At 48.0% G+C, this 27812-nt stretch overlaps 1 protein-coding gene across 4 annotated transcripts in view; it reads left to right on the top strand.

The window, feature by feature from the left end:
• Window positions 1–828: 828 nt before the first annotated feature.
• Window positions 829–27812, top strand: part of NRBP1 (nuclear receptor binding protein 1) — a 78019-nt gene continuing 51035 nt past the window's right edge. For 2 of the 4 annotated variants that reach the window (XM_073335405.2, XM_073335404.2), the window contains exons 1-7: window positions 830–935; window positions 2821–3057; window positions 24962–25084; window positions 25604–25705; window positions 25800–25889; window positions 26420–26460; window positions 27716–27810. In XM_073335405.2, the coding sequence (XP_073191506.1) occupies window positions 2842–3057; window positions 24962–25084; window positions 25604–25705; window positions 25800–25889; window positions 26420–26460; window positions 27716–27810 (667 nt within the window). In that variant the 5' untranslated portion in view covers window positions 830–935; window positions 2821–2841. Of the gene's footprint in view, window positions 936–2820; window positions 3058–22580; window positions 22698–24961; window positions 25085–25603; window positions 25706–25799; window positions 25890–26419; window positions 26461–27715; window positions 27811–27812 lie in introns of those variants that run through there. The other 2 variants (XM_073335406.2, XM_073335407.2) reach the window with 2 other exon arrangements.

Here is a 27812-nt window from a genome sequence, read left to right as displayed (position 1 = left end):
CTGGTGCCTGCCTGGACGGGGGGGGCCGCCAGCTGGGGGCAGGGCAGGCTGCGCCCATCCCCCTGGCCTCACGCCTGATGCCTGCATGGACAAGGGAGGGGCCCCAGCTGGGGGGCAGGGCAGGCAGCGCCCATCCCCCTGGCCTCACGCCTGGTGCCTGCCTGGCTGGGGGGTCCCCAGCTGGGGGCAGGGCAGGCTGCGCCCATCCCCCTGGCCTCACACCTGGTGCCTGCCTGGACGGGGGGGCCGCCAGCTGGGGGCAGGGCAGGCAGCGCCCATCCCCCTGGCCTCACACCTGGTGCCTGCCTGGACGGGGGGGCCGCCAGCTGGGGGCAGGGCAGGCAGCGCCCATCCCCCTGGCCTCACGCCTGGTGCCTGCCTGGACGGGGGGGCCGCCAGCTGGGGGCAGGGCAGGCTGCGCCCATCCCCCTGGCCTCTCACCTGGTGCCTGCCTGGACGGGGGGGCCGCCAGCTGGGGGCAGGGCAGGCTGCGCCCATCCCCCTGGCCTCACGCCTGGTGCCTGCCTGGACGGGGGGGGCCCCCAGCTGGGGGCAGGGCAGGCTGCGCCCATCCCCCTGGCCTCTCACCTGGTGCCTGCCTGGACGGGGGGGCCGCCAGCTGGGGGCAGGGCAGGCTGCGCCCATCCCCCTGGCCCCGGGCCGCCCCGCCCCGCCCCGCCCCAGCCAGGGCTGCCGGCCAGACCGTTCCAGATGCCCCGCCCCCAGCGCGGATCCTGCCCGGCTGGAGGGGCGGGCTCTGCCCGGGTGCCGTCCAATCGGGAGGCGGCGGCGGCGGGCCGGGCGCGTGCCATTGGTCCGCCCGTGCGGGCCGCCAGCAGGGTGCGTTGCGCCGCGGTTAGTGCCGTGGCTGTCGGCGACGTAGCGAGCGGCCCCGGGCGGCGGCGGCGAGAGCTGGAGGCGCCGGGCCCAGCCCGGTGAGTGCGGCCTGTCAGCGGCCGGGCCGGCGCCAGGGGCCTGTGGGCCGCGGCGGGGTGTGGGGCGGGGGGGGCCGAGACCCGGCGGGTGGGCGCGGCGGCGGGAGGGGCCGGGGGGCCCGAGGCCCGGGAGTCCGAGGCGGCGGGGGGGGCGGGAGTCCGAGGCGGCGGGGGCCCGAGACCCGGCGGGGGGGGGCGCGGCGGCGGGGGGGGGCCCGGCAATCCGAGGCGGGGGGGCGCGGCGGCGGGGGGGGCCCGAGGCCCGGGAATCCGAGGCGGGGGGGGGGCGCGGCGGCGGGGGGGGGCCCGAGGCGGGGGGGGCGCGGCGGCGGGAGGGGCCGGGGGGCCCGAGGCGGGGCGGGGGGCCGGGCGGGGGTGCTGGGCCTGAGGTGGGGGGTGGGGGTCCGAGGCGCGGCGGCGGGGGGGGCCCGAGGCCCGGGAGTCCGAGGCGGGGGGGGGGCCCGAGGCGCGGCGGGGGGCGGGGGGCCGGGCGGGGGTGGGGGGGCGGGGGGCCGGGCGGGGGTGCTGGCCCTGAGGCGGGGCGGTGGGGGGTGGGGGCCCGAGGCGCGGCGGGGGGCGGGGTCCGGGCGGGGGTGCTGAGGCTGGGGGTGCGGGGGGCCGGGCGGGGGTGCTGGCCCTGAGGCGGGGGGGTGGGGGCCCGAGGCGCGGCGGGGGGCCGGGCGGGGGTGCTGAGGCTGGGGGGTGGGGGGGCGGGGGGCCGGGCGGGGGTGCTGGCCCTGAGGTGGGGCGGTGGGGGGTGGGGGCCCGAGGCGCGGCGGGGGGCCGGGCGGGGGTGCTGAGGCTGGGGGGTGGGGGGCCGGGCGGGGGTGCTGAGGCTGGGGGGTGGGGACCCGAGGCGCGGCGGGGGGGCGCGACGGCGGGAGGGGCCGGAGGGCCCGAGGCCTGGGAGTCCGAGGCGGGGGGGGGGCCCGGGGCAGGGGGCCGGGCGGGGGTGCTGGCCCTGAGGCGGGGCTGTGGGGGGTGGGGGCCCGAGGCGCGGCGGGGGGGTCTCCGGGCGGAGCGGGCACTGACCGGGGCTGCGGGGTTCCCAGGCTCGAATCTGCTTCTCCCCGTTCCCCGGGCGGGCCGGAGACGTCCCATTCCCGGGCGCTGGTGGGGCGGGCGGCGGCTGGTGTGTAGGGTCTGCCCCGTCAGCCAGGACCGAGCTTGGGCACTGGCTGGGCAAGTCCCCGGCGGGTGCTCGCCAGCTTGCCGGTGCTTGTATGAGCTTGTGACACTTCCCCCTAGCAGAGTTGGCCCCAAATCCGCCTCTTCCCCGGTCTAGGGATCTGCTGCACCGAAATGATTCTGGGAAGTCTCCGAGAATGGCCTCCGCTGCTGCTGGCTGGGTCCCAGGCCACTGGTACCCATGTGCAGGGCTCGCTCTTTGCACCTCTGGTAATGCCCAGAAAAATGCAGCTCTGCTTGCCTGAGCAGCAAGATTTCTCCACCTTAACCAAGCCCTTGTTCTTGAGCCTTCCCAGAAAGCAAGGCCTGCAGCTGAAGTGTGTGAGAGAGACAGAGGGCCCCCCACAGTGATTGACCCAGAACTGCCTGTAGGAGAATGGGAAACGAGCAAAACTCTTCACCCTCTGGTGGATCCGATTTCACAGAGAGAATGTTCTCCCCAAGCAACAAGGGGGGCTGCCGTACTTAAGGAACTTGTGGGGTGAGCTCACTGGTTGGGCCCAAAGCAGATCTGCAGTGGTCAGACACCAAGTGCTGCTTTGCTAAGTCTTAGAAGAATCAAGTCAAACTCTTCATCCTGAGTGAGCTGCCCTGAGCTGGAGAGTGGCTGTCCTTGGGGAATATCCGCTCCACTTTCCTTAGTACAGTGCTGGGTGCTTGACTAGAGGTGGTATATGAGCTTTGTTATGGTTTCCAGGTACTAGAGTTGCATCCCATCATGTCTGAAGGAGAAGCCAAGCAGGTTCCCAGCAGTGGCTCAGACACAAAGCCAGAATCCACATCTTCTGGGCCAGGAATGACCTCCGTGTCTCCACCAGTGACTTCTGCAGCTCCAGCAGCACCCCAGGAGGAGGAGGAAGAGGAGGAGAGTGAAGATGAGTCTGAAATCCTTGAAGAATCTCCTTGTGGACGGTGGCAAAAGAGACGTGAAGAGGTCAGTGCACAGCAAATGAGCAAGGGACAGGGAACTTGTAATGTTGGAAGGCCAAGACTGTAACAGATTCAAAAAAGAACTAGATAAATTCATGGAGGATAGATCCATCAATGGCTATTAGCTAGGATGCGCAGGGATGATGTCCCTAGCCTCTGTTTGCCAGAAGCTGGGAGTGGGCGATAGGATGGATCACTTGATGATTCCCTGTTCTAGGCATTGGCCACTGTCAGAAGACAGGATACTGGGCTAGAGGGACCTTTGGTCTAACCCAGTATGGCTGTTCTTATGTTCTAATGGCCTCTATTGAGGGGTGAAACACAGATGAGGATCAGAGGTGGGGGCCTATGTGAGCTTGTGAAATGCTGTACTTTCTTTTGGGTATAGCTAGTGTTTGGGGCTGGTGCAGAGTTACAGTTCCCCAGGAAGAACAATGGTGGGATGAGGAAGCTCAGCCTCGGGATGAGGAACTGCTTTGTGGTCTGGCTAGAAGTGAACTAATCTGTCTGAGTAGCCCAGGGCATCTTGTCCTGTGGTTGTCATGTGACTACCTCAAAGTGAGCAGGACAGATTGGTGCCATCAGTTCTTTTTATTAGTGAGTGGTCCAGTCATAGAACCTGGTTCCCTTCCTGAGCTGAACTGTTCTCTGCCTCTCTCAAAGTAGCTTTCTTCTGTTGGTTCCTTTACATCCTTCTCTCCCTCACCCTGTCGTCATTTCCAGATGATAGTTTGCTTTGCCCTGTTTGTGTAAGAGAATGAGACAACATACTGAATGTACCTGAGTGCTACTGAATAGCACTTTACATGATGGTGGAGTTATCTCCTACCTAATCCCCTTTGGATGGTGGCAAAAGAGAGAACTTCACAAGCCCCGTTTTGAAAATGATTTTCCTCAGTCTCTGGAATATCGAGTCCAGGGGCCTATCTGTGGTCTCTGTATGTTAGGGTTTATTTCTCTTTTTATCCAAGCTGGGTTAGAGCTGGTGCAGTTTACTTCTGCACAGAAAATGGGCAACAGAGAAGTGACGGATGGTGTCAAGGTTCCTTCCCCACTCTAGGGTACAGATGTGGGAATCTGCATGAAAGACCCCCTAAGCTTATTCTTACCAGCTTAGGTTAAAAACTTCCCCAAGGTACAAACTTTGCCTTGTCCTTGAACCCTATGCTGCCACCACCAAGCGTCGTACACAAAGACCAGGGAAAGAGCCCACTTGGAAACGTCTTCCCCCAGAATATCCCCCCAAGTCCTACACCCCCTTTCCTGGGGAAGGTTTGATAAGAATCCTCACCAATTTGTAGAGGTGAACAGAGACCCAAACCCTTGGATCTTAAGAACAAAGAAAAATCAATCAGGTTCTTAAAAGAAGAATTTTAATTAAAGAAAAGGTAAAAGAATCACCTCTGTAAAATCAGGATGGTAAATACCTTACAGGGTAATCAGATTCAAAACACAGAATCTCTCTAGGCAAAATCTTAAATTACAAAAAGACACACACACAGGAATATCCATTCCACCCAGCACAGCTTATTTTACCAGCCATTAAACAAAAGGAAATCTAACTCATTTCTAGCTAGATTACTTACTAACTAACAGGGGTTGTGAGTCTGCATTCCTGATCTATTCCTGGCAAAAGCAACACACAGACTCTTTGTCCCCCCTGCCCTCCCCCGCTCCCGATTTGAAAGTATCTTGTCTCCTCATTGGTCATTTGGGTCAGGTGCCTGCTAGGTTACCGTAGCTTCTTAACCCTTCACAGGTGAAAGGGTTTTGCCTCTGGCCAGGAGGGATTTTACAGCACTGTATGCAGAAAGGTGGTTACCCTTCCCTTTATATTTATGACAGATGGTATTTGTGGCATCAGTGCACATGTCTCATCATGTTGTTGGTTATCCAGAGAGCGTTAGCCAGTTTGTGTTTTGCTGTCTTTGTCTGGTGTGGTGACTGAGACCTTCTCTGATGTGGAGGTTACCACAATCATCCATCCCTCTGTCAGCTGCTGGCTGGACTCTTGCAGTTGTGGCTGTATTTCGGGCTTGACTTGGAACTTCAGCCAATGCAAAATACTGCCTTTTAAGTAGGGGCACGCCATGTAAAATTGACTCACATGCTGCTTGCTCTCACTAAGCTCCTGATGCACAGCAGGGTTTTGTTTGCCCTTTATAAAGCCCCCAGTGGGCTGTCACAGACGCTAGCTTCCTTCCGTCCTCCACTGTGGCCCGTGCATTTCACGTAGTCCTAGTGGTCTGTTACCAGAGCTGACCTCCAGGCAGGTGACAGGACTTGTCTATGAGGAGCGCTTGGGTCTGGGATTTGCTTCCTGATGTGGTCTGCTAAAACAAATGTGATCTTGAGGATCGTGCAAGACACACCCCATCCTCCCTTCTCAAAGCTTGGCTTTACTAGGGGAAAAAAGTGCACGCTTACTTCATGTCCGGTATTATTAGGTAACTTCTTCATGAAGACAAGGCAGTGGTAGTTTTAACACCTAAGTTAGAAGGTCAAGGTGAACCCAAGGCTTGCTCATAGTCTTGATATTGACCTGCTAATACATGCAAAGACCATGTGGTGCCTTGTTTTCATTTTATCTCATGTTAGCTAATACCAGGGAAACAAGGTGTGCTCTTGCTAGTAAAGGCATACCGTTGATGGGTACAAGGAGGGTATGTAAACGCTTAATAACTGCCTGCTTGTGTGTGGTGGGATGATAGTCTACAGTTATGTGAGCACATGTTTTCTTCATAGGACCCATTCTTCCTAAGCACCCAGGATGGATGGTGTTTAAGGAATGAGGCAGCTGCTCAGTATTTCTGTTTGACGTCTTAACTCAGTATGTGGCTCCGTGTCTCATTGATTGCACACCCAGATATCCACACATGGAATGACTAATGGCTTCATGGGCTTTTCTGTGGTGCTTATCACTGGCATATTGGAGCTTAACAAACATTAAATAATTTCTCTACAGCATGCTTGTGTGGTAGAGGGGGTTTTTGCAGATAAGGAAACTGAGAAACAGACAGATTAAGGCCAAAAGTTGCAAACTTCTCCAGCTGTCTGTTTTCCAGAATATTTGGCATTTCTATAAGGTTAGGTGGGAAAATGTGGCAATATTTAATGATGGAAAACCTAAAATAAATGAGCAAAGGGACCTGTCCAATGCCACACAGTGAGTCAATGCCAGAACTCAGGGCCCACTAACTCTTCATTTTTCCAGATCAAACTGCCTTCCTGCTAGAGATGCTCAGCATCTACAGTTCCCTTTGATTTCAGCTGAAGTTGTGAGTGCTTACCACTTCTGAAAGTCAGGCTCCATGTATCTCAAGTGAGGCACCCAGAAAATGAGGAACACACAGCTAGTGGCTGCCTATGCCAGTTTTGGCTTGACTTGCCCAATGGTCACATGGGAAGTGTGTGTGTTGGATAGCATATTTTTTTTTTCTGGGTGGTAGTCCGTTATCTTAACCATGTGGTCAGCCTTCCTCTTTCTGCAGAGAAGCCTTCCTGAAGGCTCGCCTACATGGGGAAAGTGACCACACTAGCTGTAGCCAAATAAACTATTCATGAATAGCTCATTGTGTGGATGCTGTTCTGGAATCAGTCACTTTATTTCAGATAAATTGCTATGGAAGTGCACTAATTATTCTGGAATTAAAGTGACTTTGATTCCAATACAGTGTTCACAGAAGGAGCTAGAGTGGAACAACTGTTCAGCTAATTTCTCTGTGTAGACAAACTTTTATTCACTACACACCACCTCCTAACTTTTGCAGCAGTGAGGTAGTGATCCTCTTGAAAACCCTCTAGTCATTACACAGCTGATTCATTCTCTGAGCATCATCCATCCTGTGCACTGAAAGGGGCAGATGCCTGTGGAACAAAATAGTATGTGATCGTTAGTCTACATCATGATGGATATGCATTGGGGAACAGAATTAAAGTTGCACAGGCAACCTTCATTTTGGCATTTCCTTTCTTTTGAATCATTGACTTTGTGACCTAAATAACATTCTTTTAGTGTAGTTTGGTGTATGTAATGGCCTAGGTTTCTTTACAATTATACAGAATTTGGCAGTGAGTTTTAATCTAGTGAGACCATATGTAGCAGCTGGAGAACATTGGGGCCCTGGCAAATCACCAAGAAGAGGGCAGATTTGCACTAGGATTTGCTAATAGAATGTTGATCGCTATTAAGTGCTTATCTTTTTTATTGTACACTTTATTGGGTACCAAGGGAACATGTTCAGAAATGTTTTTTTTTTCCTTTCTGCTTCACTCTCCTACCATTCTTGCAATAGGACAACCCCCTACAAGGGGTTTGTAGTTGCAAAGTATATAGTTTGAGTCATAAGTGAGGAAAAAAGTCTTAAAATGCTGCACATCTGTCTTCAGTAGTTTTCCTCCCACTTCCTTATTTCTCAGCCATTCTTCCCCATAAATATATATTCCTTGACTGAGCCCAAACGTGGAAAGTGGTGCGTGAATGGAAACAAGTTTTTGTAGTGACATCCCACATTCGTAGCCAGAGAGCTGGGAAAATTCTATATGCCAGAGACCAACTCAAATTCTTTCTAAGAACTTACAGTTCTTTATGCAGGTTATTGAATGACAACACTTTGGATCAGTGAAATGCAGGATAGAAACAATACAAGTTTTAATATGGGTAAGTGTGTACATCTAGGACAAAAATGGAAGCCATACTCACCTGACTGGGGGGATTCTATCCTGGGAAGCAGTGACTCTGGAAAAGATTTGGGGTTGTGGTGGATAATAAGTAGAAGATGAGCTCCCAGTGTGATGCTGTGGCCAAAAGAGCTAATGCAATCCATGGATGCATAAACACAATCTATGTACCTGCATGAGTATCAAATATTTGATGATGGGCTCTTCAGTCTGTCAGAGAAAGGTAATAACATGATCCAATGGCTGGAAGCTGAAGCTAGACAAATTCACACTGGAAATAAGGCCTAAAGTTTTAAATGAGAGTAATTAACCATGGGAACAATTTACCAAGGGTCATGGTAGATTCTCCATTAGTGGAAATTCTTAAATCAAGATTGGATGTTTTTCTAAAAGATCTGCTCTAGGAATTATTTTGGGGCAGTTCTCTAGCATGTGTTATACAGGAGGTCCGACTAGATGATCACAATGGTTCCTTCTGGCCTTGGAATATAGGAATTGTTAATGCACACCTTCATGGGCTGTTCCGTGATCCTAAGTGCATAATATGGTTTACCTAGCAGCTTCTCATCAGAATTGCCCCTTTGAAAATTACCTCAGATTCCCACCACAGGGTTTGTGTGCTCCTTGTGGTGGATTTGGGGCTAAGGTTGTGGGGTCCCAGCTGTGGATAGCTGTGTCAGCAAAACACTTAAACATCTCCAAGATCTGTCTTGAGTGGTAACAGCTAATTTAGACCACATCATTTTGTGTGTATGGCAGCAGTCTTCCTCAGGTCTGGGAATGTACTCAGTGTCGCACCTAAATACAAGGTTAAACAGATTGTGTACTAACTACTTATGCTAAACTTTCTAAGGGACCATTTCAGGTGAAATGGCCTGTTAACACTCCTGTAGTCTTAGGACAAGAAGTCACCAGTTTAGTGAGATTCCTTTGTAACTCTTTGCAGTCAGCTTAATTTTGTATAATCAAGTAATTTTGTATCATCTGGAAACTTTGCTACCTCACTGTTTACCCCCTTTTCCAGATTGATTATGAATGTGTTGAACAGTGCAGGTCCCAGTGCAGATCTGTGGCAGACCCTGCTATTTACCTCTCATGCTATTTACGGCGCTTACTAGAAAACTACCTTTCCCTTCCCATGGTGCTCACTGGGTATTTCACTCAGCAATGAAAACCAAAGAATGACCAAGAACCCCAGATCTCACAGTGTTTCTCTGGCAGCTTTAGCTGATTTTTAGCCTTCCTAGTGCACTGTCTAGAGAGTACATCGGGTCTTGTATGCATCCCTGGGCCAGAACAAATGAATCTTTGTCCACTAAAGCCCTACCTTTACAAAAAGGATATGTTTCAATGTTAGCTCAATCAGGTTATCTCATCAGGATTGAAAAGTCCTGTTGCAATACAGCCAAGGAAGTTGGAAGTTAGATTAGCTCGCTCTTTTAGCCTTGGCTTGCCTAGCTAAAACATGGCTTCAAATGTGTTAAAAATCTAATGTAGACAAGACTATCCTGAGTTAGACTGCTGTTCCCCAGGGTAAAATGCAAACGGTTATAACCTGGAACAAGCATTTCATTAATGTCCACACTAGCTTTTACAAACATGTTTATTGACAGACAACCAACGTGAGGTAAAAACTCCGGTGTAGACATAGAACAGAATTTGTTTTAATTCGTTGTTAGAACTTTCCAGCCCTGTAGTGTTACGCTGGGGTCTGCAGACCCCTTGTGACTGGCATTTGAACCAGAGGCACCTGTGCACAGCTGGCATGCTTAGCAGAAGTAAATAGTACTGGGCCTGTGTGTTCGCTTTTCTCTAGGAACCAAGTTGCTTTCTCAGCTTGCTCCAGATGGGAGGACACTGATTGCATCCAATTACACACAAGTGCCTGAAGTTTTTTTCAACCACCTTGAAAGAACATCTAAATTTTTGACTACTGTAATAATATCAGAGTAGCAGCTGTGTTAGTCTGTATTCACAAAAAGAAAAGGAGTACTTGTGGCACCTTAGAAACTAACCAATTTATTTGAGCATAAGCTTTCGTGAGCTACAGCTCACTTCATCGGATGCATGCAGTGGAAAATACAGTGGGGAGATTTATATACACAGAGAACATGAAACAATGGGTGTTATCATACACACTGTAAGGAGAGTGATCACTTAAGATGAGCTAATACCAGCAGGAGAGCGGGGGGGGGGGGGGGCGGAGAAAACCTTTTGTAGTGATAATCAAGGTGGGTCATTTCCAGCAGTTGACAAGAATGTCTGAGGAATGGGGGGGGGGGGTAAACATGGGGAAATAGTTTTACTTTGTGTAATGACCCATCCACTCCCAGTCTTTATTCAAGCCTAAGTTAATGGTGTCCAGTTTGCAAATTAATTCCAATTCAGCTGTCTCTCGTTGGAATCCGTTTTTGAAGTCTTTTTGTTGTAATATTGCGACTTTTAGGTCTGTAATCAAGTGACCAGAGAGATTGAAGTGTTCTCCGGGTGGTTTTTGAATGTTATAATTCCTGATGTCCAATTTGTGTCCATTTATTCTTTTACATAGAGACTGTCCAGTTTGGCCAATGTACATGGCAGAGGGGCATTGCTGGCCCATGATGGCATCTATCACATTGGTGGATGTGCAGGTGAACGAGCCCCTGATAGCATGGCTGATGTGGTTAGGTCTTGTGATGGTGTCCCTTGAATAGATCTGTGGGCACAGTTGGCAACGGGCTTTGTTGCAGAGTTTGGTTCCTGAGTTGGTGTTTCTGTTGTGTGGTGTGTGGTTGCTGGTGAGTATTTGCTTCAGGTTGGGGGGCTGTCTGTAAGCGAGGACTGGCCTGTCTGCCAAGATCTGTGAGAGTGATGGGTCGTCCTTCAGGATAGGTTGTAGATCCTTGAGGATGCGTTGGAGAGGTTTTAGTTGGAGGCTGAAGGTGATGGCTAGTGGCGTTCTCTTATTTTCTTTGTTGGGCCTGTCCTGTAGTAGGTGACTTCTGGGTACTCTTCTGGCTCTGTCAATCTGTTTCTTCACTTCAGCAGGTGGGTATTGCAGTTGTAAGAATGCTTGATAGAGATCTTATAGGTGTTTGCCTCTGAGGGGTTGGAGCAAATGTGGTGGTATCGTAGAGCTTGGCTGTAGACGATGGATCGTGTGGTGTGGTCTGGATGAAAGCTGGAGGCATGTAGGTAGGAATAGCGGTCAGTAGGTTTCGGGTATAGGGTGGTGTTTATGTGACCATCGCTTAATAGCACCGTAGTGTCCAGGAAGTGGATCTCTTGTGTGGATCTCTCCAGTCAGAAAACTGACCAGTTAGTCTTACCCTTTTTCCTGTCTTTTAACCAGATACTTATTCATGAGGACTGTCCCTGTTATCCCCTAACTCCTTACTTTGCTTAAGAGCCTTTGGTGAGGGACCTTGGCAAATACTTTCTGAAGAACACTAAATCCACTAGATCACCCTTGTCCATGTGTGTGTTGACCCTTTGAGACAATTCTGATAGACTGGTGAGGCATGATTTTTCTCTTTACAAAGGCCGTGTTGACTGTTCCCCAACAAATCGTGTTAATCTGTGTGTCTGATTCTTTTCTTTTCTGTAGCTTCAACTAGTTTGCCTGGTTCTGAAGTAAGGTTTACTGACCTATAATTGCCAGGGTTGCCTTTGGAGCCCTTTAAAAAAAAAAAAAAAAAAGAATTGTAAAAGTATAATTAGACAGGACAAAAAAAATCTGAAGAGCAACTACCAAAAGACACAAAAACTAACAGCAAATAATTGTCACATTAACTGTCTTCCAGTCATCTGGTGCAGAGGCTGATTTAAGGGATAGGTTACATACCACATTTATTAGTTCTGAAATTTCATATTTAAATTCCTTCGGAACTCTTGAGTGAATACCATCAGGTCCTGGTGACTTATTCCTATTCAATTTATCAGTTTGTTTCAAAACCTCTGACACCTCAATTTGGGACAGTTCCTCAGATTTGTCACCTAAAAAGAATGGTTCAGGTGCAGGAATCACTCCTATCCCCTGCAGTGAAGAACAATGCAAAGAATTCATGTAGCTTCTCTGCAAGGGCCTTGTCTTCCTTGAGTGCTCCTTCAGCGACTCAATTTGTCCAACAGCCCCACTGATTGTCTGTCATGCTTCCTGCTTCTGATGTACTTGAAACAATTATTTGCTGTTAGTTTTTTTTTGTCTTTTGGTAGTTGCTCTTCAGATTTTTTTTGTCCTGTCTAATTATACTTTTACACTTGATTTAGCCAGAATTTGTTCCTATCCCTTTTCCTCAGTAGGATCTGACTTCCCATTTTAAAATGATGTTTTTGTCTCTAACCGCCTCTTTTACTCTGTTTTGCCATGGTGGCGTGTTTTTGGTCCTCTTACTGTGGTTTTGTTTTTCTTTTTCTTTTTTTTTAAATTTGGGGTGTGTATATATATAGTTTGAGTCTCTGTGGTGGTGGTAAAAAGTTTCCATGCAGCTTGCAGGCGTTTCACTCTTGTCAGTGTTCCTTTGAATTACTGTTTAACTAGGGGGCTCGTTTTTGTGTAGTTCCCCTTCTTGAAATTAAATTTATCATTCTTCTGGGTGGGGGAAATACCAAAGACACCCAGTATGGTAACATTTAATTACATTGTGGTCACTATTACTGAGCAGTTCAATTATATTCACCTCTTGGACCAGATCATGTGTGCCATTTAGGACTAATTCAGGAATTGCCTCTCCCCTTGTGGATTCCAAGACCAGCTGCTGTAAAAAGCAGTCATTAATGTTGTCTAGAAACTTCTCTGCATCCCGTCCTGAAGTGATCTGTCCCAATCAATATGGGGTAGTTGAAATCCTCCATTATTGTTGGGTTTTCTGTATTTTTAGCCTCTCTAACCTCCCTGATCATTTCACAGTCACTATCACCATCCTGGTCAGGTTGTCAGTAGTATGTTCCTGCTTCTGTACTCTCATTATTTAGCATGGAATTTCTGTCTATAGAGATTCAGTGGTACAGTTTAATTCTTTTAAGATTTTTATGATATTTGACTCTTCTTTCACATATAGTGACACTCCCCCACCAGCATGTCCTATTCTGTCATTCCTATGTATTGTTTACTATCAGACATCAAGAATTATAACATTCAAAAACCAGTCGGAGAACACGTCAACCTCCCTGGTCACCCAATTTCAGCCCTAAAAGTTGCAATTCTCCAATAAAAAAACTTCAAACACAGACTCCAATGAGAAACTGCAGAATTGGAATTAATTTGCAAACTGGACATCATTAAATTAGGCTTGAATAAAGACTGGGAGTGCCACATGTACTCCTTGTGGTATCGTGTTCCCGCGGGGGGTGTCCCCGATACAGACTAACATGGCTTCCACTCTGAAATCTGGTATTACTGTGTCCCATTGATTATCATTGTTCCACCAAGATTCTGTGATGCCTATTATATCAATATCCTTATTTAGTACATCACTCAGGTTCACCCATCTTAATAATTCTTGCATTTGTATACAAATACTTATAAAATTTATCAATATTTAGTTGTCTGCCTTCATGTGGTGTAATTCAATTGGACTGTTCTATTTGACTAATTCTCTTCAGTTCCTGCCTGTACTTTTTTAACTTCTATTCCTCTTCTCTTTACTGAGATATAGAGAATCCACATTAATCTTCCTCTAAGGGATATGTCTTTCTGAACCGTATGCTTCTCCATATCTTTTGTCTTTCTCGTGCCCTTAATGTAAAAACTCCTTTATGGCCTTTTAATTTGACATACCAGCAATCTAGTTTGGTTTAGGTGGAGCCCATCCTGCCTGTATAGGGTCCTCCTTTCCCAAAAGGTTTCCTAGTTTTGGATAAACCTGAATCCTTCCTCCTTACACCATTGTCTCATCCACACAGTGAGACCCTGCAGTTCTGCCTGTCTGTCTGGCCCTGCGCGTGGAACTGGAAGCATTTCAGAGAATGGCTACCATGGAGTCCTGGACTTTAATCTTTTACCTAGCAGCCTAAATTTGGCCTCCAGGACCTCTCTCCTCTTTCCCTACGGCGCTCCTAGATGTATTGAGAGGTCCACAAACTTTGCACTTGGCAGGCAATTTACCATACAGTTCTCCCGCTCATCACAAACCCAACTATCTGTATTTCTAATTCTAGATTATTATCTGTTATATAGGGGTCCCCTTGCCTTGCGTGGTATACTTAGTACACAAGGATACCGTTACATCATCTGTAAGGAGGGTTCAGACTATGCAATTGTTTCTCTCCACTCCCTCTTGATGTTCTAGATCGCATGCCCTGATTCTCATGGGTGACTTTAATTTTCCTGATATCTGCTGGGAGAGCAATACAGCGGTGCATAGACAATCCAGGAAGTTTTTGGAAAGCGTAGGGGACAATTTCCTGGCGCAAGTGCTAGAGGAGCCAACTAGGGCGGGTGCTTTTCTTGACCTGCTGCTCACAAACCGGGTAGAATTAGTGGGGGAAGCAAAAGTGGATGGGAATCTGGGAGGCAGTGACCATGAGTTGGTTGAGTTCAGGATCCTGACGCAGGGAAGAAAGGTAAGCAGCAGGATACGGACCCTGGACTTCAGGAAAGCAGACTTCGACTCCCTCAGGGAACGGATGGCCAGGATCCCCTGGGGGACTAACTTGAAGGGGAAAGGAGTCCAGGAGAGCTGGCTGTATTTCAAGGAATCCCTGTTGAGGTTACAGGGACAAACCATCCCGATGAGTCGAAAGAATAGTAAATATGGCAGGCGACCAGCTTGGCTTAATGGTGAAATCCTAGCGGATCTTAAACATAAAAAAGAAGCTTACAAGAAGTGGAAGGTTGGACATATGACCAGGGAAGAGTATAAAAATATTGCTCGGGCATGTAGGAATGTTATCAGGAGGGCCAAATCGCACCTGGAGCTGCAGCTAGCCAGAGATGTCAAGAGTAACAAGAAGGGTTTCTTCAGGTATGTTGGCAACAAGAAGAAAGCCAAGGAATGTGTGGGCCCCTTACTGAATGAGGGAGGCAACCTAGTGACAGAGGATGTGGAAAAAGCTAATGTACTCAATGCTTTTTTTGCCTCTGTTTTCACTAACAAGGTCAGCTCCCAGACTGCTGCGCTGGGCATCACAAAATGCGGAAGAGATGGCCAGCCCTCTGTGGAGATAGAGGCGGTTAGGGACTATTTAGAAAAGCTGGACGTGCACAAGTCCATGGGGCCGGACGAGTTGCATCCGAGAGTGCTGAAGGAATTGGCGGCTGTGATTGCAGAGCCACTGGCCATTATCTTTGAAAACTCGTGGCGAACCGGGGAAGTCCCGGATGACTGGAAAAAGGCTAATGTAGTGCCAATCTTTAAAAAAGGGAAGAAGGAAGATCCTGGGAACTACAGGCCAGTCAGCCTCACCTCAGTCCCTGGAAAAATCATGGAGCAGGTCCTCAAAGAATCAATCCTGAAGCACTTGCATGAGAGGAAAGTGATCAGGAACAGCCAGCATGGATTCACCAAGGGAAGGTCATGCCTGACTAATCTAATTGCCTTTTATGATGAGATTACTGGTTCTGTGGATGAAGGGAAAGCAGTGGATGTATTGTTTCTTGACTTTAGCAAAGCTTTTGACACGGTCTCCCATAGTATTCTTGTCAGCAAGTTAAGGAAGTATGGGCTGGATGAATGCACCATAAGGTGGGTAGAAAGCTGGCTAAATTGTCGGGCTCAACGGGTAGTGATCAATGGCTCCATGTCTAGTTGGCAGCCGGTATCAAGTGGAGTGCCCCAGGGGTCGGTCCTGGGGCCGGTTTTATTCAATATCTTCATAAATGATCTGGAGGATGGTGTGGATTGCACTCTCAGCAAATTTGCGGATGATACTAAACTGGGAGGAGTGGTAGATACGCTGGAGGGGAGGGATAGGATACAGAAGGACCTAGACCAATTGGAAGATTGGGCCAAAAGGAATCTGATGAGGTTCAATAAGGATAAGTGCAGGGTCCTGCACTTAGGACGGAAGAACCCAATGCACAGCTACAGACTAGGGACCGAATGGCTAGGCAGCAGTTCTGCAGAAAAGGACCTAGGGGTGACAGTGGACGAGAAGCTGGATATGAGTCAGCAGTGTGCCCTTGTTGCCAAGAAGGCCAATGGCATTTTGGGATGTATAAGTAGGGGCATAGCGAGCAGATCGAGGGACGTGATCGTTCCCCTCTATTCGACATTGGTGAGGCCTCATCTGGAGTACTGTGTCCAGTTTTGGGCCCCACACTTCAAGAAGGATGTGGATAAATTGGAGAGAGTCCAGCGAAGGGCAACAAAAATGATTAGGGGACTGGAACACATGAGTTATAAGGAGAGGCTGAGGGAGCTGGGATTGTTTAGCCTGCAGAAGAGAAGAATGAGGGGGGATTTGATAGCTGCTTTCAACTACCTGAAAGGGGGTTCCAAAGAGGATGGCTCTAGACTGTTCTCAATGGTAGCAGATGACAGAACGAGGAGTAATGGTCTCAAGTTGCAGTGGGGGAGGTTTAGATTGGATATTAGGAAAAACTTTTTCACTAAGAGGGTGGTGAAACACTGGAATGCGTTACCTAGGGAGGTGGTATAATCTCCTTCCTTAGAGGTTTTTAAGGTCAGGCTTGACAAAGCCCTGGCTGGGATGATTTAACTGGGAATTGGTCCTGCTTTGAGCAGGGGGTTGGACTGGATGACCTTCTGGGGTCCCTTCCAACCCTGATATTCTATGATTCTCCTTCCCAAATACTTCCCCCTCCTCAACAATACAGAGGCTGTTAGACTGGGGGTTGGATTGCTCTGCTGTGTCCCGGGTAGGGATGTAAATAGAGGCTAAAGAAAGTAACCGTGTAACTGATAAAATTTTATCAATCGGTTACATGGTTAAAGATTTAACCGGGGAACTAGGGAGGTCCGGGGGGTGCTGCAGCACCCCCATGTTTTAAGTGGGGTTCCGCTGCCTGCTGCTGCGCCCCTGCGGCCAGGTACTTCAGCTGCCGCCCCGGGTGCAGGGCTGGCAGCTGAGTCTTGGGCTCCGGGGGTCTATGGAATTTAATTGTTAACAGTTTACTAAAACTGATAAGACTGGTTAACCGGTTAAACTTTTATATCCCTAGTCCCAGAAGACTTGTCTATGTACAGCTCTCTCTCCCTTAGCTCCTCCAGTTGAGTCACTCTGGTCTCCAGAGCCTGTACGCTGTCTCTGAGTGCTGGAGCTGTTTGCCCTGAATGCACGCTGTCAAGGTTCCTCCCACACTCTGAACTCTAGGGTACAGATGTGGGGACCTGCATGAAAAACCTCCTAAGCTTATCTTTACCAGCTTAGGTCAAAACTTCCCCAAGGTACAAAATATTCCACCCTTTGTCCTTGGATTGGCCGCTACCACCACCAAACTAATACTGGTTACTGGGGAAGAGCTGTTTGGACACGTCTTTCCCCCCAAAATACTTCCCAAAACCTTGCACCCCACTTCCTGGACAAGGTTTGGTAAAAAGTCTCACCAATTTGCCTAGGTGACTACAGACCCAGACCCTTGGATCTGAGAACAACGAACAATCCTCCCAACACTTGCACCCCCCCTTTCCTGGGAAATGTTGGATAAAAAGCCTCACCAATTTGCATAGGTGACCACAGACGCAAACCCTTGGATCTGAGAACAATGAAAAAGCATTCAGTTTTCTTACAAGAAGACTTTTAATAAAAAATAGAAGTAAATAGAAATAAAGAAATCCCCCCTGTAAAATCAGGATGGTAGATACCTTACAGGGTAATTAGATTCAAAGCACAGAGAACCCCTCTAGGCAAAACCTTAAGTTACAAAAAAGATACACAGACAGAAATAGTTATTCTATTCAGCACAGTTCTTTTCTCAGCCATTTAAAGAAATCATAATCTAACACGTACCTAGCTAGATTACTTACTAAAAGTTCAAAGACTCCATTCCTGGTCTATCCCCGGCAAAGACAGAATATAGACAGACACACAGACCCTTTGTTTCTCTCCCTCCTCCCAGCTTTTGAAAGTATCTTGTCTCCTCATTGGTCATTTTGGTCAGGTGCCAGCGAGGTTACCTTTAGCTTCTTAACCCTTTACAGGTGAGAGGAGCTTTCCCCTGCCCAGGAGGGATTTCAAAGGGGTTTACTCTTCCCGCTATATTTGACACACGCACATTACACCTGCCCCCAAGGCCAGTCGTACATGCTGCATTCAGTGCAATAAACTGGATCCTCCTCCCCCTCCGCGCCCCCGACTCGGCTACTGGACTTCTGCCTCCGTTATTTTTACTCATGCTGGTTTTTTTTGTTTTGTTTTTTGTTTTTGGTTGAGGGGAGTTATTGGCCCAAGTTTAGAGAGTGTTTGTTAGGTATATCTGGCTCTCATGCTCCTTCTCTAGTTTGGTGCTCCTGTTTGCTAGCTCTTGTAGTCTCTTACGAGCAGGCATTTTAAACCACATATTCTCTGTGAGTCAGGCCACCCCTTTGGCAAGGAATCCTAAAGGGTTAGGAATCAAAGCATGGCAGGCCAGACCCTCATTAGGAAGCTCTTGGCCTTGCCTAGCAGGTTGCTAGGCTCAGCACACAGCCGCCCAAACAGACCACACTATAAACTGCAGTCAAGCAGGCACGCGGCAACCAAGCACACAACAACAGACAGATAGCAAACTCACCCCCGGGGTCGTGTAGTTGCTCCTCCTTTACCTGGAGAACTCCCTTGCAAAACTCCTGTTGGCTGCTCTTGTTTACTAGCTCCTCCTGAAGTACTTCTTCACACAACAACACACAGTAGTCCTGTGGAACTCCTTGCTTGGAGATATTATGAAGACCAAAAGTATAAATGGGATTTAAAAAAAAAAATTATGGAGGATAACCATTGACGGACCTGTCAGGAGATGGTAAGGGTTGCAACCCCACGCTCTGGGTGTCCCTAAACCTGTGCCTGTCAGAAGCTGGGACTGGACGACAGGGAATGGATCACTCAATAAATTGCTCTGATCTGTTCATTCCCTCTCAAGCACCTGGCATTAGCCCCTGTAGGAAGACAGAATCCTGGGCTAGATGGACCATTGGTCTCACCCAGAATGGCCGTTCTGATGCTTAGCCATAAGGAGCTTTCTTGAGGTCTGCTCCACTGTCACCTGCCCATTGTTGGATCACCAGCTCTGCAGGCTTCTATTTGTGTGCAGTCAGTTGAGATTGATTGAGCTTCTAAGGAACCTTCCTGTGGACTGGAGACCAAATACTGACAAGAATGCCCTAATGCAGGGGATCTCGAGACATTTTTTGGTGGCCTCAGAGTGCGGCCACAAACTCTTGCTGGTGGCTGCTCTGACAGTTTTTCCTAAAATACTTAATTAACTTTAAGAAAAACAAACAAATATGCACATATACATGTCCAAATCATTGTAATTTGTTTATGTAGGTTTTTATTGCAGACTTCCAACAATAAAAATAACATACAGTTGTCTCTATTCCTTACTGGACCTAAACAGAATAGACACACATACTGTGCTTTGCACATTCTCCTTTTTTTTATTGTTTGTTTTTGCTTTTTTGGTTGCTGGGGGGGGGGGGGGCGGGAGAAACACCTTGCTAGGTAGTAAGTCTGTTTCTGTGAAAAGCGATATTTGTATGTTAGGTAACACTGCCTTGCCCACCACAATCACTGCCCAGGAGGCTGTGGCCACATTTGAGAAATGCTGCCCTAATGTCTGAGCCACATGAGGTCAGGATAGCAGGGTTTGCTTTAAAAAAATAAAACAAAGTTTGCCGCTTAAAGTAAAGCGCCCATGGATACTTGGGACTAGTTGGCTTGATCAGAGGGCTGGAGTTTGCCCTGTGAGAAGTGATAGAATACTCATGTCACTCGGTAGGTAGCAGTTTTCATGTGCTGTGATGGAGGAATAGCACTACACACCAACCATTGACAGGGTGAATCTTAGTTGAGAACCCTTAATTGACAAGGGAAGTGCTTTTCATTGCTCATTGTCCTGAGCTAAGCCCTCAGGTAAGTTTAAAACAAGGTGAGAACACGTACGTGGAGGAGGAAGGTCCACGGTCTTCCTGGCACTTCAGTAAAATAGTGTGCTGGGGCTAAAGCATCAGAGATGTGGCATCCAGAGGGCCCAGTCTGCTCAGAAGAGAGGCCTTGTGCGGCAAGGCAGTATGGTCTACGGAGTGGTTGCAATACTCCTTAAAGCTGCATGGATTGTGACGTTGAGGACAGCGGTCCTCATATGCCTTCTAATACCCTAGTTCAGGGGAGGGCTGTTCCATGTACTGCTAGGGTTGTTTTGAGTTAACTTCTTTGCCTTGATGACGGTGCTAAAGGAAACTAGATTTCTTCTTACCAGTACACTTGATTGCCCACCTAATGGTGGTAGTCATTTTGCATATTAATTTAGCTGTGCTGAAGGATGGGCATATTCCCTCCTAACACGTGGATCTTTCTTGATTTGGAGTTGTAGTCTTAAGTCACAAAGTTCTTGGGACCTCTGGACTGCTATTTGTCAGAATATTATTTTTTACTAGACATCTGTCAACAGCTACAGTCCATAGACTTAACGAGATACTGGCCAAATATTTAGTCCTCTATAAACTGTAGTCCATGTGGGAAATGTGATTTGGTTGATGTCCTCATCCCCACTTCCGGTCTCAAGTCATCTGTTTCCGTCTTGAACAGGCCATTAACTTATCTCATTCCCCCTTTTCCCCTTTTACACCCCTGCTATGACTACTTGGGTGTGAGTTCACCTGGATATAGAAAAAGTCTTTCAGCTAATCAAAAGGCAGCAGCCATTGCAGGCCTTTCTTCTGTGTTTTCTTAGAATTTGCAAAGCTATTATTTGAAGATATACTTGTGTTTTGAAATAAAAATGTCCATAATGTGTCCAGGGATGATCTGGGAGAGCAAAATTACATTAGCTTCTAATTCTCTTGATGTGCCATCTAGAGCTGATTCTCATTATGGCAGTTTAGTAGTTCCTGTTCACTTAGAAATTCGTAACCCACCTTCCTGGTGCAGGAATTGTACTGGTTGCTAATTTCCCACGAGTGGAAATATGTAGAGGCCACTGGAAGAAGAAAAAGGTTGCTTACCAGTAACTTCAGATTCCAAGATTCCAGAAAGGACCATTGGGATCATCTAGTCTGACTTTATGTGTAACACAGGCCAGAGAAGTTCCCCAAAATAATTCCTAGAGCAGTTTTTTTTAAAAAAAATCCAATCTGGATTTAAACATTGTCAGTGATAGAGAATCCACCATGACCAATGGGTAATTACCTTTGCTGTTAAAAATGTATGCCTTATTTCCAGTCTGAGTCTAGCTTCAGTTTCCAGCCATTAGATTGTGTTAGAACTTTCTGTGCTAGACTGAAGAGCTCATTATCAAATATTCCCCATGTAGGTACGGCAATCAAGGTAGCCTTCTTTGTTCAGCTAAATAGATAGACTCAAGGAGCTCAATCACTGTAAAGCAGATATTCTAATCCTTTAATCGTTCTCGTGGCTTTTCTTTGAACCCTCTCCAATTTATCAACCTCCTTCTTGGATTGTGGTCATCAGACCAGACCACAGCATTTTAGCGGTGGTTGGTCAGTGTGTGCGTGCGCGTGCTCTGCACATTCACAGTTCAGCCCACCTTCCCTCACTTCAGTCTCAGGTCAAGAACTCCATAAGGAAAGAAGGAACTGGGAGGCAGTTGGGGCCACTGCCCCTTATGTCTTCAGAACCATCTGCAAGGTAGGGGGAGGAAGGGAAAAGTGGCCCCAAAGGACAGTGCTCTCTAGAAGATGTTACACCGAGAGATACCAATCCCACAAGTGTGCGTATGCGGAGGGCACCCTGATGACTGGTCGGTAACTTCTGTCCGTAGTGATAGGAAGGAAAGAGCAGGTATTCTGTTGGGCTATGTTACATTTTAGTTGATGCTGAGACATCTAGGACAGGCTGTGATTTGGCATTGGATGGAGGGACCTGAAGCAGTGAGCAAATCTGTAGTGGAGAAAGTCTTCGTCATGGGACTTTCACAAACTAAGCAGGGTGTGATGTCTGGTCACCTCTCCAAGGAGAACCCAACTTGTGACATAAAGTCTGTTTTCTCATCTCAGGTGATTGAGAAGGCAATCTTCTCAGTACTGACCAAATGCCCTTTGCTGCGCTGCAGTGCTCAAGATGGTTTGATTTACATCAAGTGGAGAGCCTGCATTTAAATTGACTTTTAAAGAGGTCTCAGTGGCATTCTCAATGGTTGATACAGCCATTAAAGTTTGATTTACAATGAAACAGAGTCTTTATGCTAGATTTGATATATAATTTTTCTCCCTAGGAGGGTACATTATAATTACATACTTTTATTTAAGTAGTTATGTTGTTTAATATTTTCAGGTTCTTATTAATTCTACATTTTTAATATGTAGAAAACAGTGACTGATATATTGCTTATTAGATAAGTAACTTTTTTGCTTATGCTTTGTGTCAAGCTGCATTATGATGGTAACTGGCATTTAAATACAATAGCATATAATTTTTTATTAAAACAAGCCCTTAATACAGTACATAACCTATTGTGCCATATTTATAAAGCTTGATCTCAAAAGTTAGAGGTTTTTCCTCTGATTCTTTCTTTATATAGAAAATCAGCCTTTAACTCAGTTTTTGATAGAGGCTCATGGATTCTGCATACTTTTTTTTAATTTAAATGTTTTTAAGAGATTATAATAAATTTAGGTCTTAACATATATTTTGTATTAAGTTTAGATTTCATTTAACAGATTTATTTTGAAAAAGAAATGTATTTAATATCAATTTAAATAATATCAATTTAAATAATCCAGTTTTGTTTTTTAAATCATTTATTTTTAGCCGCTGGGTCGGGTGACTGATCCCTGGCTGAATCAGCGCTCACCCCAGGGTCCCAGCATGGTGCTAAGGGTGTTGTGCTTCTGGCAGAGAGATGTAATACCGAAGTCCTGAGTGAGTGTAAGCAGCCCAGATTCCATGTGTAGTAGGAGAGATGAGGGCCTCATGTGTTGGCCAAATTCAAATATAAGGACTCTCATTGGCTAAAACTTCATGCAATTTCAGTCTGATATGGTGTCATTCATTTTCCTGTTCTCTTTGTGTAGGTAGTTGGTGGTGGTAAACAGCAGCTGCTTTCCATCCCAGATGTAGGATCATGTTAGTGGTGTGATTCCTGTGTGTTTGTAGTGAAGGCCAGGCAGAGGCAAATGGGAGTAGTCAGTGCCTTATTGTAAAAGGATTAAGAAATTGCAGCCATTTATAAAATGCATCTGTGCTCATCTTCCCCACCTTGTCTCTAAATTTGGAAGCACTTTGGGGCAGGGACAATCTCCTATGTATTTGAACAGTGCTTAATACAACAGGATGTGACCCTGATGGGAGCCTCTGGGTGTATGTGGTACACTGGCTTGTTTTGTTTTTAAAATCGCAATGAGTCTGAGTCTGGATCAGCTGGCTTGGGCTCTTGGGGCCTAGGCTATGGGGTTATAAAATTACAATGTCGAGGCTCGGGCTGGAGCCTGGGGCTTTGAAACCTCCCATCTTGCAATTTTATAATCCTGTGAACCCAAGTCAGCTGACTTCAGCCAGCCGTGGACATAGTGCACGTTTATTGCAGTGTAGATGTACCCCAGGTGCCTCACAGAGCCAAGACTTGTACGTCAGTAGAGCACTAGCAGCAGTAGAAGATGCTATAGAAACGACAGGCCCTGTTGGAGGGAAATGCTCAGGGTCACATCTGACAATACCATAAGTACACACATGGATGAGCAGCATGGGGTAGCTATCAGAGGACAGATGAGCCACGACAACCTTTCCGTAATGTCTCAGATGTGGGCTCTAGGCAGGCAGCACTCCACATGGGACATCAGGTCAGTAGATAGATACCTCCATCCCCTACAGAAGGGAGTCCCTGACAACTAGCTTTCTATGCTGCCTTCTCTTGGGTGGCCATGAGGCTCCCAGCCTTGTGAGGAGGTGGCTCCTCCTCAGCCATTGGGGTCTGCTCCTCACCTCATGTTGCCAGTGCAGCATACTGGTGCTTGACCATGCTGGGTTGGGGATCGGGGTGGAGAACTGCTCCAAGTGGCCAATCTACTCCCTGCAGAGCAGACTGTTTTCCTCCTTCCTCTGGTGATGCTCTAGTCACGTGTAGTCGGCTACCATCCTCTGTCCCAGATGCTTCGATGTGCATCCCATCGGTGAAGTCCTCTGTCTCCCAGATTCTATGCAGACATGCAGCCTCCTTCTGCAGGTCTTTCCTGCTTCTTGAGCGACTCCAACAACAGCTATTTCTCAGACTGGCTCCACCTGCTTGGCTTCTGGCAGCAGGGACATGCAGGCCATGTTCCTAGTAGATCCTTGGCGGCAGCTGCTGCATGTCATGGGAAAATGTACCTTACCAGTAGCAAGGGACTGCAACGTTTCCTGCTGCTGTGACTTGCTCTTCCTCAAGTCTCTCTAACTTGCATTCAAGCACCTTTCTCTTAGGCTCTCCTTGGCTCTTAAAAGCTTATCTGTACGAAGGCATCTTTGTCCCTCTCATGCTTTGTCTGCTCGTCTAGATACTTCCTTGGAGCTCGTCTGCGCACATCTCAAGTGCGGGCACACTCGCACTGGGTTATAGCTGTTCATTGGTAAGCCTGCTGATGCCAGCTAAAGTACTATCAACTGTTTCAATCTGTTCTACCTAAATTGGCGCAACAACTGTGTAGACAGCTATGCATCTCACAACTGTCTTGATTCCCCTGTGTCTGAAATGGCTTCCCTCCTTCTGTGCTTCAAGCAACATCACTCCTTGCAAATCCCTCCTCACACTTCATGTCTGCTTGGTTTCCACGTGCGGGTCCTCTCTTCACCCCCTGGATCTGCATGGGGGCATGATTCTGATAGAACTAAAAATATCATAAACGATACAAACAAATCAATGCCATGAGGCAACTCAAATGACAAGCTAATATCTGTGCAAAAAGTTCTCTCCCTAGAGCATTCCCTCCTCTCCCGCCCACATGACTCCTGGTCTGCCTCTACACATGTGGCTTAGAGTGTAGACTCTGCTGGGACAGACCATACCTTACATGAATAACCAAGTCTCAGACTGCACCCTGTGACTAAGTGGAGCTGAGGCTGTAAGCTCAGCGTAGGAGGAAGCTATAGATGAGTGACTGGTGGTGGTGGTGTTTCCCTGCCTTAGGCTTCACATCTGTCCCCATCTATCTGTCCAGGTGAATCAGCGCAATGTCCCTGGGATTGATAGTGCCTACCTGGCGATGGATACAGAAGAAGGTGTGGAAGTTGTTTGGAATGAGGTTCAATTTTCTGAGCGCAAGAATTTTAAGCTTCAGGAGGTAAGTTAGGGTGGAGGCTGTCCTGCACCTTGTGCCAAGAATGTGCCCTGTGGCCAGGTGGGGATCATAGACCATGGTGGCTGAGCATAGTTACATAGCACAGAGTTACAAACCCAGCCGGTCTGAGAGGAGTGCTGAATTGCTCTGATTCTGCAACTGGACGTGCAGAGCTCTGGGCATGCTTGGAACTGAACTGTGTTGCGCTTCCAGTGCAGAAAGGATGACAGACTGGTTCTGTCAGGCTCTGCTCCCTGGATGTGGAACACGGTTTGAATCTGTCAATATCTGTGGCCAAATAATGTCCAGCCATAGTTAGGGGGCAAGGCTCACAGTTTGTAGCAGCATTGGGGGTCAGATGCTGCTAGTGTTAGGCACACCAGCTGGAACAATGCCATGGGGTAGTGCATGGCGTTGGAACGTCTCGGGACTCAGACATAGGAGAAGAGAAGGTTGGGGAATGGATGGGAATGTTCCTTGGTTTAGGGTGGTAATGTGGTTCTGCTTGTCTGGTTGTCACAGGAGAAGGTTAAAGCTGTCTTTGACAACCTGATCCAGCTGGAACACTTGAATATTGTGAAATTCCACAAGTACTGGGCTGATGTAAAGGAGAACAAGGCCAGGGTAAGTGGCGTAAGAAGCTCCTCTTATCCACTCGCTGGGGATACTGTGGGCTAGAGGGGAAGCAGCAGGTAATGTCTCATCTTGTCCCTTGCAGGTGATTTTCATCACTGAGTACATGTCCTCAGGCAGCTTGAAACAGTTCCTGAAGAAGACAAAGAAGAACCACAAGACAATGAATGAAAAGGTAATCTCTCCTCCTGCATGTGTGCCCTGCTTTGACTGGGCCGTCTCTCCTCTGGAGAGCTCTTTTCACAGGCCCCTTGCTTATGGTTGGGGTTTGCTCTGTCCCTGCCTACAGTAGAAGCTCCATTCAGCTGCTATCCCTGGCAAAGTCGGCCAGCATAGCTAGGGGTGGCTCTCCAGGGAAGCATCAGGCAGGTTGATGTAACTCTGCAGAGGGAATGAGCTAGTTTTGAGAAGTGCACAGATTGTGCACACCTCTCTCCTGCATGTACCTGAGTGGAAGGAGGGGCTCTGCAGTCATCCTAGAGTACAGAAAGGCGGTGGGGGATTTCTTGGTCACTGCATGACTGTGGGGGCTGGGTTGAGCATGGGAGTGGGGATCCAGGGTTACCATTCACCAGTACAGCTGGGATGGGCTGGAGCTTAGAGGCCGGGCTGCAGCAGGAGAGGTGCCTTCCTCCAGATGAGCTGAATTGGTAGCAGTTAGTCCTACTTGCTGATTGTGGCTTGTACTTCACCTTGTATTTTTAGGCCTGGAAGCGCTGGTGCACCCAGATCCTCTCTGCTCTCAGGTAGGTGAAGTAGGGAGATGCCCTGTGTATGAATGGCCAGCTGTTCTGGAGTTCGGCAGTCTGAGCCAGTCTTCCTGGTTAGCTGTGGGATGGAAGTGTGCAGCCTACTAATTAGGCAGTCTAGACAAAACTACTCTTACTAGTAGACTTGGTTTCAAATATGACGACCTCCTCCCCACTTCCTCTTCTGCTGGTAATCCTGCCCCTCCCACGGACCAGAGGCAGATTCAGACTGGTCCTGCAGGCAGCTGGGGACACTGGTCCTGTGAGCCCCAGGTTACTTTTTAAATTGTAAACTCATTCACCACATCACTAGCAAGTTACAAAACTAGAATGAAATATGCAGCCTTGCAAAGAGGAAGGCCTGAATCATCCCATCACTACCATTTTTGCCAAGTACAGATATCCAGAAATAGTTGGGCATCCAGTGAGCCCCTCAGGCTGCTAACTTGGCTAACAAAAGATGCAGGGTAGATATAATCTCTACTTCTGGCTCTTTAAAGAGCCTAGGCCAAGGGCTGGGGAATAAGTTCCGGAACTGATGGCTCTCTGCTAAGAACCCCTTGTCTAAACACATGCGCCCAAAGACAGTCAGCTCTGGGGATTTAGCTTACCTCGACCGCATGGAAACCACACTGATGTGCAAGGTATAAATATCTAGTAGGCCAAGGTGTGTGTCTATGGTACCTGAGAGGCCCTTCTTGATCCGGGTATCTGAACTGCGTGTATGTGTGCACGTACTAGACTGCATGCTCGCTGGGACAAGGGCTAGGTCTAACGTCTGTACAATACTGGGTACCTTCTTGGTTCCCAGTAAATAAGATCAGAATGGGTGTTCCTTTTGGGGTGGACTCTGCTTTCAGACTTTGGTTTGTCTCAGTATAACGTCTGAACATTTTTGAAACCCCTGTGGTGGTATTCTCATCAGACATCAGGACAAGTAATATTTCTCTTCCTTCCCTTCCCTTCCCTTCCCACCCCATCCTCCATTTGTGGTATCCTGGGCTTTTGGGCTCCAAGAGTTGGTCAGAGATAGTTTCCTTTCCTGGGGTCCCTTAGCAGGAGCCAGTTTTATTTTGTCTTATTCTTTGTCTCCTCACCCAAAGACTGTGCACACCCAGTTCCTGAATTGTATTGCCCTGGTATTGTAAATACTCTTTTCTGTAATGTTGCCTTTCCAGCAGGGCAGGGAGGAGCTGGGGTGTTCCCCTTCCCACTGCACTCTTTTCACCAGTGTTCTGTTCTGAATTCCCAGCTACCTCCACTCCTGTGATCCCCCAATCATCCACGGCAACCTGACCTGTGACACCATCTTTATTCAGCACAATGGACTGATCAAGATTGGGTCAGGT

The sequence above is a fragment of the Lepidochelys kempii genome, chromosome 3 (genome assembly GCF_965140285.1).
Source record: "Lepidochelys kempii isolate rLepKem1 chromosome 3, rLepKem1.hap1, whole genome shotgun sequence".
NCBI lineage: Eukaryota > Metazoa > Chordata > Testudines > Cheloniidae > Lepidochelys > Lepidochelys kempii.
This window is presented reverse-complemented; position numbering and strand designations above follow the sequence as displayed.